Source organism: Callospermophilus lateralis, chromosome 2 (genome assembly GCF_048772815.1).
Source record: "Callospermophilus lateralis isolate mCalLat2 chromosome 2, mCalLat2.hap1, whole genome shotgun sequence".
Taxonomy (NCBI): Eukaryota; Metazoa; Chordata; class Mammalia; order Rodentia; family Sciuridae; genus Callospermophilus; species Callospermophilus lateralis.
The window spans coordinates 203,093,246-203,104,064 of record NC_135306.1 but is presented as its reverse complement, the minus strand read 5'-3'; the positions used below and the strand labels follow the sequence as shown (position 1 = coordinate 203,104,064).

The following is a 10,819-nucleotide window of genomic DNA, read 5'->3' as shown; positions in this document are numbered from 1 at the left end:
CAGAGGCCCTCCCTCCTTGAAACCCTCGCCTACACCCACCAATAGTGTGTGGTCGTTTTTGGGGGGTTTGTTTTCAGTATCAGCACTTGCTTGTTTCACTTTCTCTCCTCTCCATCTGAAACTTGGGCATTTTGGAATGTTCCCTGACCACAGATGCCACCAAATTCTCCTGAATGCACATTGAGCGCTGATCTCTCACCCCTCCTGCTGATTTCCATATCTAATTGACTCTGGACCTGTGCCCTGTACTTGTTGGAGGATTAAAATTTTTATGTGAACTTTGACCTATGTTTTCCCCTATTGGAAGGCTTGGGTAGGTGGAGTTAAGAAAAAAATAAAACTCAAAGCTAAATAAAAGAACCTGGACATCCGGCCAGCAACACACAACACTTCTGGACAGAACGATGAGTGGGGTGAGTCCCCAGAAAGGGTTTTGAAGCTTTCATTTAAAAAGCAACAGTGACAGTCTGTTAGCGTGAATATGTGTGCTGCCCTTGTTGGCTCCAGCTCAGGTGTAGAGGGGACAGGGTGGGTGGTGGGCAGGTGGGCTGCAGCTCTAGGGCTCTCACGCAGCAGGAAAGGAACCATGGTTTGGGTTCAAGAGCCCAGAGGCTTCCCTGCCTCAGCTGCTGTGTGGGGTTTGGTCTGCTGAGTGCTGGCTGCCTCCTGGCACCTCGCTGAAGGCTTTACTTTACCCAAACCAGGTTTCAGGAAACACCTTGTGAAGGAGGAAAGAGGGAGTGAGATTCCAGTTAAGTCAGAGTGGGGAGTGTCCACAGGCTGAGAAGGATTTAAATTCCAAACCTTTTGTTCTGTTTTTTATTTTAATTAATTCCACAGTCATATGTGAATGTATTTGCCTTGTTTAAAAAACCAAAAGCAGAAAATCAAAGGGAGACCAACAGAAAAAAGGGACGAAGGTGTAGGAGGAGGGGAGTGAGGGGGAGAGGTTAGGGAGTGATATCAGCCAAAATATATTGCAATACTGGGTGCACGTGTGTATAGGCAACAAAATGCTCATCATTATGTACAAGTGTCGTGGACTGTAAGAAGATGTGGAAAGAGAATTTAAGAAGAAAGAAAGAAAGGAAGGAAGGAAGGAAGGAAGGAAGGAAGGAAGGAAGGAAGGAAGGAAGGAAGGAAGGAAGAAATCCAAAGCAAAGTCGAAGCCATGAGCAAGAAGGACGGCAGCCCTTCTCCCAGGCTCCCTGCTTCCCCTCTAGCAGCTTGGGGTGCGCTCTGCCACATATGTTTCTGTGCATTTGCACATGTATACAGCCACCTTAAGTATCCGTTTGTAGCTTTAGGTTTTGTGGTAGTTTTTAATTGGGTTCCCTGAGGACGGTTCATCTGAGACATCATTCTATCTTTCCTTTCACTTATATGTGTTTACTAGAACCACTGTGGTGTGCTTCAGTACATGTGTGGGGTTTTTTTTTTTTTTCAGTACTAGGGATTGAAAGCAGGACCTTGTGCAAGCTAGGCAAGTGCTCTACCACTGAGCTATATCCCCAGACCTTTTAAAATCTTCAATATGAGGCCACATATCCCTAGATTACAAAGCTAGCCACAGACTTGTGATGCTCCTGTCCCAGCCTCCAAAGTCACTGGGATTCCAGCCATGCCTGACCACTGCTGGCAGTTATTACCTTTCTGATGCTCCAGTCGGCCCACCATGGGTCAAGCTGACTCCTGATCCTTGCTGCCAAGGACTTGAACTCCCAGGAGATCTCCCCCCATCTCCAGGCAGCTGCACCCTCACTTCTCTCTGCAGCAGCTCAGCTCCCTGGCAGGGTGCACTGGGCCCACAGGCTGGGCTGGGGAGGGGTGCTTTTGCCTCAGAGTATCCCAGAAATGCAACTCGCTCATGTGAACTTCAGAAGAGAACCCCTCCCCTTCTGACTCCCACCACATCCTGCCTTTCTTGTCTTGATTTTGGCCTGGAGCCCAGATTTGAGCTTCCCCAGCTTGTCTGGAACCTTCTGGGATTGTTCAGGCATAAATGTTGGAAACCCTGAGATCTCGGTTTCCATCTGGCTCTTCTGCTCTCTAGGCAAGTTCCCTAGCTGTGCTGAGACCCATTCTCCTCATTTATCCAGGAGGGTGGTGGTAGTTATTGCTTGAAGGATGATGAACAGTGGGGGTCAAGTGTTCTGCAGTGTTTGGCAGGTGGGGCTCTGTACGTGGGCGCTCTGTAACTCACAATGATCACTGAGGCCCAGGCACATGGTTGGTGGCCCTTAACAAGGTGATTTTGACATCCTTGGGAATCATATCATCATTTGCTGCTACAAACGTGCTCTGTGCATAAAATGTGCTCTCTGCAGCTGGTGCACATCACTGCCCCACACTCCTGTGCTGCAGACCGACTGCCATCGTCCCTCAATGTCACCCTTCCCATCTCCTTGTCCCTGAGCACCTTTCCAGGCTCACAAACACAATGTAACCCCAGAGGGGAGGCTTCCCACCAGGGAAAGGAGAGGTGTCTCTTCTTTGATTCCTCCAAGTGATGAGCAGAGGGATTCTGTAGGCTAGAGCTGGGGCTTCCTGCAGGTCAGCTTCTACAACATTCCTTAAAAGCCCCCCACCCCAATCTGTGTCTTGTTTTTCTGTTACAGAACAGAACACAGCCCAAACTTGGAGACCTAATTGAAATTTTTCGCTTTGGCTATGAGCACTGGGCCATCTATGTGGGAAATGGCTATGTGGTCCATCTGGCTCCACCAAGTACGTAAGGTTTCTCTATTAAACACAAGGGCTGAGATCAAGAGTATGTACACAGGCACAGTTATGTGCTGGTCCTCACTCTGCCTGGCAGAGCAGGTGCTCAATCAGCATTTACTAAGTGAATCATGCTCTTTCCCTCTGGCCTATATTTCCTGATATTTCTCCTTATCAGTGAGGTCAGGGAGAGAACACTGACCTGTTTCCATTTTAGAGTGCGTTTCAGTCTCAGTTGGTCACCTTTGGTTGATGAGCATCCCTCCAAAGGTCCAATACCCTGTGTCTGTGGAGTTCTGCAAGGTCAAACCACAGCGGAAGGAATTAATGCTTCCACGAGTTTATACCTGGCTGCAGAGTGCAATGGACAGGTGGGGGCCTCCAACCTCCCCAGGGCCAGTCTGGAATCCCGGCTCTTGGGCCTCCTTTGTGACTTGGGCATTCGGCTTAGCTTCTCCTCAGAAGAGCAGGGATAGGGATTCCTGTCTCCCAGGCCGTGAGGGAGAGAAATGAAGGAGGGCAGGGAGAGCCTGGTGCAGGGCCTGGCCAGGTGTGGGGCCTCCTCCCTCTCTGTCCCAGCATCATGGCTTTAAGGGACACGCGGACATGCTGGAAACCCCACTCACCTGCACACAGAGGAACACTGTCCAGTCCTGCAAGTCACTAGTAGAGTGGTGTGGACATGCACCTGTGTGCACATAAGGAAGTCAGTCAAGTGAGAGACATTGAGACCTTCTGTGGCACCTACAGCAGCTCACAAACTCAGAGACTTTGAACAGAAAATGACAAAGAGCTCAGCTCACAGCAGTGCTCACACTCAGTTGTTAAAGCGTCATTGAGGGAGTGCATTTGTCCCTGAGCCTGGCCAGAACCTGCCCTCCTTAGGCTGTGCTGCTGCAGGTGCTCCCTGGTTGGTGTCTAAGCCCTGGGACAGCAGCAAGGTCCTGCTCACAGCAGGAGAGGGAGGTCTATCTGGGTTAGAGCTGGCTCTGGGGAAATCAGGACAGTGTCCAGTTTGGGCTGCATGTGGTGGGCCCTTTGTTCTTGTTGGTTTGTTTTGTTTGGATGAAGCCCTGTGGGTTGAACCCAGGGTGCTCTAACCCTGAGCTACACCCCCAGCCCTTTTTAAAATTTTATTTTGAGTCAGGGTCTCACTGTGTTGCTTGGGTTGGCCTTAGAATGGCATCCTCATGCTTCAGCCTCCTGAGTGTCTGGGATTAGAGGCAGGTGTCCCACACCGTGCCTGACTACGGGGTTTTGGTCTACATTCAGTCTGCTGCCTCCTCTCTATTTCTGTTTAACAATCCCCTCTGTTGGTCAGTCTCTCATTTGGACCAGCAATGGGACTAATCCCCAAGATTACTCTTTGTCTTCCGATGTTTGTCCTTCAGGGGACGCCCTAGATGGTAAACCAGGACTCAGCAGATCCTTCATATGGTTTTTGTGAATACAGTTTTGGTGGCTTAGTGCTCATAGAGGTCATCTGAAGAGCACGTGGCTGCTGACAAAGTTCATGTCTCTTGAGGATACGCCACATGTAGGGAGTGTTGTTACTGCAACTAGGTGAGAATAATACCAAGGGCCTGGAGAACATTCCAGAGCCAGGTGTCCAGGAGCCCAGAGTTAACCAATTGGTTTGGGAGGTGGGTCCACTGATCACATCTCCTTGGTCACATGAGGTACCTGGATCCACCCTTTAGATCTTTAAGATTCTGGGCTACAACCCTGGGTTTATTATCTTAGAAGCAGCATCTTGCCCAGTAAGTGCTTTGGTTCCTTCCCATTGAGCAGTCAGTCGATAGAGGACCCTTTCGTTATGGAGTATTGAAGCTAAACTCCTTATGTCAGGCTGCTTTCCTTGAAGAGAATTTAATGTATCGTGAGAACTTGTTTCAGGCCTTGTAGAAATATAGGTCATGGATTTTTCTAATTTAGAGACTCCCACTAGAGTCTTGTGCTCCCATTAGAGCTCAAGAGCTGGGGTTCCAGACTGGTTCTGGGAGTGCTGACAGGGTTTGCTAACAAAAAAAACAAACAAACAAAACAAAACAACAACAACAAAAAAAGCAACAACACACAGAGTTTCTCTTCATAATCAGCTTTGGAAGTTCTTGAAAAATTCACTTATGAAGGAATATTTCATGCATAGTGATCTCAAGGTGAGAATTTGTTTGGCATTTCTAATTTGTATGTTATTATTGGGGGTGAGAAATATTCCAGGCTGCAGCATCCAGATCCCTTGGATTGGAAATATTTGTATATCTTATTACCACAAATAATGAATAATCCAGAGACACAGAGAGAGAGAAGGAGACAGAAAAAGAGAGTGCATTTCCAGGTGGATCCCATTACCCACCACCAAGTGTATTAGGAATATCGTGATTATTCTTGGCATCTTGACATTGGCACAATGTCAGTTTGAACAGCAGTGCGTTAAACCAGGGTAAAAGCATAATACATTTTTATAATTATAAAAATGTTCCACGAATTCTATACCCCAACAAAATATGATTAATTCCTTCTCCAGACATGCCCTGAATATTGATCTGTACCGTGTGCATACTTGCCCTCTGCCTCATATAATACTACGACAGAAACACTCCATGTACTCACAGAGATTCTATTGATTTCAACTATGGTTTCAGTGAGTTTCTTAGTAGCATATTTGAAGGTATCATTTTCATTTTCTAATTTTAGTTCTGAATCAATCAACACTGAACTCCAGGACCTCCCAGGTGAATCATATGAAATCAATTAATGATAGAGCAAATCCAGGACATGCCTGAGTCAGGCCCCAGGACACTAAGATTCCCAGGTAGAGGGGTGGACAGTGAAAAGCATTGCAGCCTCCCTGAGCCGCCCCTGGGTGGAGGGCTGCTTACAGCACTGCTCCAGCTGGGAATGAGCGCTGGGGAGGACGCTGTCCAGGGGAGGGGGACAAAACTTTCTGAAAACCACTTACTCTCCCAATTTGGCACTGAGGCTCTCTGGCTTGGGGCCAGCTCTGAGCCACTGTGGCCCTGCCCAGGCCTGAGTCCACTGTTTCCACAGGTGAAGTGGCAGGAGCTGGTGTGAGCAGCATCATGTCCATTGTGGCTGAAAGAGCCATAGTGAAGAAGGAGCTGCTGTCCGTGGTGGCCGGAAGGAACAAGTACCAGGTCAATAACAAGCATGATGCCAAGTATGACCCACTGCCACCCAGCAAAATTGTCAAGCAGGCAGAGAAAATGGTGGGGAAGGAAGTCCCCTATTCATTGACAAGTGACAACTGTGAGCACTTTGTGAATGCGCTGCGCTATGGAGTTTCCCGCAGTGACCAGGTGTGTCCTCAGCCTGTGTCCCCTTCCCTGCGATCAGATCATTCCCCAGTAACAAGGGCTGGGCACCTGCTGAGGGCTGGCAGTGCAACCTGAGTTGGAGATTGCCCAGGAGTGGGGGTCAGGGAAGCTGGCAGAGTGAGCAGTGGGGTCCAGGAGAAGGGGACTCTGGTCATGTTGTGTCCATTTTTTTTCTGCACAAGGTCAACAGGAAACACTGCAGCTTTCTTGGGCCAGCTGGTTCCTCTCCTTACTCTGCCAGGGTCACTCTGTAGCCTGAGAGTAACCATTGACTCTGTGTAAACCAACAGGCAAAGCTGTGTTCCAAAAATCTTGATTTCTTTTCATTTATTTATTTTTTGTAGAAACATATGGCAGGCTAGATTTAAACAGTGGGTCAAGGCTTGGTTTAGCAAGTCTTGGTTTAAAAGGACTTGAAGTGCTGGGGCTGAAAGTCAATGGTAGAGCACTTGCCTAGCGTTTATGAGACCCTGAGATCAATTCCCAGCACCATACACACACACAAAAAAAAAACTTAGACAAATTATGTCATACATTTTTTAGTTGAAAATCAAACATTTCAAAAATCATGCAAAATATGAAATATCTGTGAAGGATGGATTTTTTTTTCTTTTTGCACCCTTGATTTCAGTACAGATTTTCTTGAAAACCTTGGTATTGCAAAATTAGCTTATTTAACGAATGAAAAATGTCTTTGAGGTAATTTAAATAGTCAAGCCAGGTGTTATGGTAAAACTGTCAGTCAAATCAGATCACTTTTTTAGTCAAAAACTGACAATTTGCCAGGCACATTAGTGTGCACCTTTAATCCCAGAAGCTCAGGAAGATGAGGCAGGAGGATTACAAGTTCAAAGTCAGCAACTTAGTGGGTACCTAAGCAACTTAGTGAGACCCTGTCTCTAAATAAAATATAAAAAAGAGCTGGGGATGTATTAAGTGCCACCAGATTCAATCCCTAGTACCAAAAACAAAAACAAAGAAACAAACAAAAATACGCTGACAATTTTTCAGTTGAATTGAAGGTGTTAATCGTCATGGCCATGATGCCACCTCACTTTAGAATTCTAATCTCAGTGGGAGGTGGACCTGGCAGAAGGCCTCCCTCCACATGGATGCTTTGCTTCTGGAGGCCTCTTGTTGGGGAGCTCTGTGTTCTTGAATTTTCCCCCTTGGTGTCCAGGGATGTTTGAACCTTGGCCTGTGCCCCACAATTCAGGAGGGCAGGGGTTGGCTCTTTTTTGGTAAGGTAGGAGAAAGGCTGTGGTAAGGAAGGGAGGTGGGCAGGGAAAATCCATCCCTTCTGGAAGAGAGGGACCCAGGCTGGAGCCCAGGCTGGTAACTGAGAACTGCTCGTCAGCTCTGAGCACTGGGGTGAGACCTGCTTTGTTGCTGTGACCTTGCTGAATGAGTCCCTCTCCTGTTAGCTGGGGAGGGTTGATGTGTGTCTGGCCTAGGGGTGGTTGCTCAAGGGTGTGGTGTGGTGGGTTGCTTTGTCATGTATCTAAAACCACTTCCAAAGTTGCAGGAAAGCCCAAGGATCAGTTTTACCTCTGGGTGTTTTAGGGGTGGTTGGCTCTCTGCTGTGCTTCTGAGGGTTTAACTTAAGCAAGCCTGGGGTACTCGGTGGTGGCTGTTCCATTTAGTTTCTCCCTGGCCTGGGGTCCCTCTTTGGGAACCTCTTCTGCAGGTATCTCAATGACTCGCCTGTCTTCTCCCTCTCACTCCTTCCTTCCCTTCTGCCCTGTCTCCATAGGAAGCTCCCCGTCTGCCTCCTCTGTCTCCAACTCACTTTCTCCTTCTCTGTACACAGTGTGCTGTGGGCACTGCAGAACTCTGGGCCCCTAGTGACTCTGCCCACACTTTGTACTGATAGACCACTAAAGTATAACATGGCCCCTGGAACATGAAGCTCTGTCCCTAGAAAGTTCCCAATCCCCCTTCATATGACTGCTTGAGAAAGTTCACCTGTCAAGAGAATGTGCTATTATTTTCCCCAAATAACAGCAGATGTTAGACCCAAGACCTTTCTGTCTTAGTGCATTTACTAAAATGGGCTTATAATTATGCATCCTTCCTCTGACTCCGGGAGACTCAGATTGATAGACAGGAAGATCACATAAACATAGATAGAGACCTTACTACTCAGAAGTGTCTTTCTCCAGGGTCCGAGAGGGATGCCTTTGGAATGTACCCATCAGAAAACCAGGGCCTCCTGCCATCTCCACAGGACGGTACAATCCTAACCCCATTCGTGGCCAGGGAGCACACTCAGCCGGCCTCACTGCATTTACAGGGACCTCCCTTCATCATTTTTCACCTGACTCTAGCGACCCCCGTTTGCTCACCCCTGCTCCTTCATCTCCCTTTGAAACACCTGTCACCTCTGCACCATATACAACAGAGCCCTGCTCACTGCCAGTGGTGACTGAATGAAGTCTGAGGTCACTGCTTTGTCTGAGGTCCAGCTTCATTTCTCCTTAGCATCTGGAGGTGACTGAGTGTCTGTGGTAAGATGGTGCACTGTTGCCCTTTCTCTTCCCCCGCCTGCACATGGTGCACTCCCCAGAAATCTCTTCTCGCGTGACTGATTTTAGTTTCCTTCCCTGGCTGTGAAAGGCATAAGCAGAGCTGAGCCTGGTCACTTGCCAGCTGTGTGGTTTGAGTGAGGTCTCTCCACTGGCCACCTCAGTCGTCACCAGCTGGAAGGTAGGGATTAGAATGCCAGCCTCATGGGGCTGTTGAGGGAGGTAAGAAAATTATAGCAGTTGGACAATGACCAGCACAGGACAGTGAACTGGAAACAGCCATTATTATGGTGTTTGTGGCCCCTCTGCCTGAGTTCCACCTGTGTGCAAGGTGGCCCCGGGGTGGTGGTTGGCCATGTCAGTCATTTCACACCACCTGTGCCGAAGCAGCAACCATCAAGGTCCCCCTGACGTCCCCAGTCTGTCCTTCAGCAGGACCCCTTCCCTCTCACACACAAGCCAGGCCTCTCACTGCACAAAAGCCTGCCCTCAGCGCTGCTCCCAGTCCACCATTTGCTCAGCAGCTAAGTCACCAGGGTCCACCTGTGCCAGGCAGTGGACTGAGCACCAGGGACCCCAAGAACACCTAGGTGGGTCCCTGTCCTCAAGCCCTGGGCAGTGGGAGTTCACAGGGGTCATTCTCCAACTTGGCACCTGCTTCAAGGCTCCCTATCAGCCACCCCTGACCTAGAACATCTGAACCCTGCCACTGTGTCCTTTCCAGAGTCACCCACCCCCATGGGTTTATCATGCTTTAAACACCTCTAGTCTGTATCTCTCTTTCCTCCATTGAGACTCCCTTTTCATACTGAGACGCAGTCCTGCATTCATTCCTTCCTGACAGGGACCTCCTGTCCTCTTTCCTGGGTGGCCTGACCTCTTGGGATCCCCCCTCCCTGCCAATAGTTGTTTCCTCTGTGATGTGGTGACAAGGAACCTGCACCCCAGGAAAGAGGTTCCTTGGACAAGGATCTCTGCTCAGACTCCTGATGTGACCCCGCCCCCTTGTCTTCTGTTGCAGGTGACTGACACACTCACTGTGATTGCTGCTGCATCAATTGTCCTGGGTGTTTTTGGCCTCATTGGGATGGCGGTCGCCAGAAGCAAGCGGGAAAAGCAGTAAATGCAAGGCTTTATCTTGGCGGCACCAGTTACCTTGGGGGAGTTTGATCAAGCCAGTGGGAATGATTTGGTTTACAGATTTCACTCTTTTGTAATCATGAGCACTTGGTTTAGTGGAGCTCAATCAAAGCATAGGAAGCTGTTATCTGAAGGAAACGCTGCATGGCATCAATTCTATTAAAGAGCTGATTGCACAATGTCAGGGCCTCAATGTGTGTGTTCCCACCCACCCCAAATCCATATGTTGATGCCCTAGCTCCCATTGTGGTGGGGGGTGGAGGGGCCACTAGGTTTAGAGAGGGTGAGGGTAGGGCCCCTGTCCTAAGGAAGGGGGAGTGACCCTTGTCCTTGGAAAACCCCACAGAGCCTTTCTAGGTACATACCCACCTTGCTGAATTGTTTGTAAATAACAGGAGAGATCTGCTGCACCAGGGGTCCCTGACTCAGTTAGGCTAGATGGGGACCCATAGCAACCCCCCTAGCAACCTCCAATCAGCATGAGACAGGGAAAATACCTGGGATGCCAGATGATCCCCCAGTAGTTTGTGGTGGTAGATAACATGTCGGGAAACCATGTAGTTTAGCATGTACACCCCTCATGGCTTAAACCAATCAGTTCAAAGGAACTTGTACTAACTAATCACCCCTACCCAACTTGTTCCCACCAGTGAATGTGCTGATCAATGTTAAGAGTTGTTGTTTGACTTTCCTGTGGTATGGAATGATTTGCAGTGTGATGTTGTGACGCATATAGTACCCCCAAAACCTATAAATCTCACTGAACAAAGGGCAGGGACTCACTCCCTGGGACCGCTGCGTCGGAACGGTTGTGAGTTCAGTCTGGGGCTTGCAATAAAGACTCTTGTGTGATTGCATCGGATTCGGCTCCTGGAGGTCTATTGGGATCCCACAAATCTGGCATTACAAGACCAGAGCTCTCTTTCCCTCCCTCTGCCATGTGTGGCCCTAGTGAGAAGGGACCAACTGCCTGCGAGGAAGAAGGTGTCTAGACACCATGTCTGCAGCACCTTGATCTTGGATGTCTCAGGTGCTGTGGCTTCAATTTAGTCTGTTCCTTCCAAGTCCATGTTCTGCTGAGGACAACTGACAAGG

The 10,819-nt window shown here is 48.8% G+C and overlaps 1 protein-coding gene across 1 annotated transcript; it reads left to right on the top strand.

The window, feature by feature from the left end:
• The first annotated feature begins 404 nt into the window (after positions 1 to 404).
• LOC143390567 (phospholipase A and acyltransferase 2-like) lies at positions 405 to 9,707 on the top strand. The gene is made up of 4 exons (XM_076842937.2): positions 405 to 413; positions 2,619 to 2,727; positions 5,773 to 6,041; positions 9,606 to 9,707. Exons 1-4 carry the CDS (start codon positions 405 to 407, stop codon positions 9,705 to 9,707), a joined length of 489 nt encoding a protein of 162 aa, XP_076699052.2.
• The last annotated feature ends 1,112 nt before the right edge of the window (positions 9,708 to 10,819 follow it).

Coding starts and splice junctions, on each gene's coding strand:
- LOC143390567 (XM_076842937.2), top strand. Junction 2,728..5,772: donor GGTCCATCTGGCTCCACCAA/GTACGTAAGGTT, acceptor CTGTTTCCACAG/GTGAAGTGGCAGGAGCTGGT. Junction 6,042..9,605: donor GAGTTTCCCGCAGTGACCAG/GTGTGTCCTCAG, acceptor CTTCTGTTGCAG/GTGACTGACACACTCACTGT.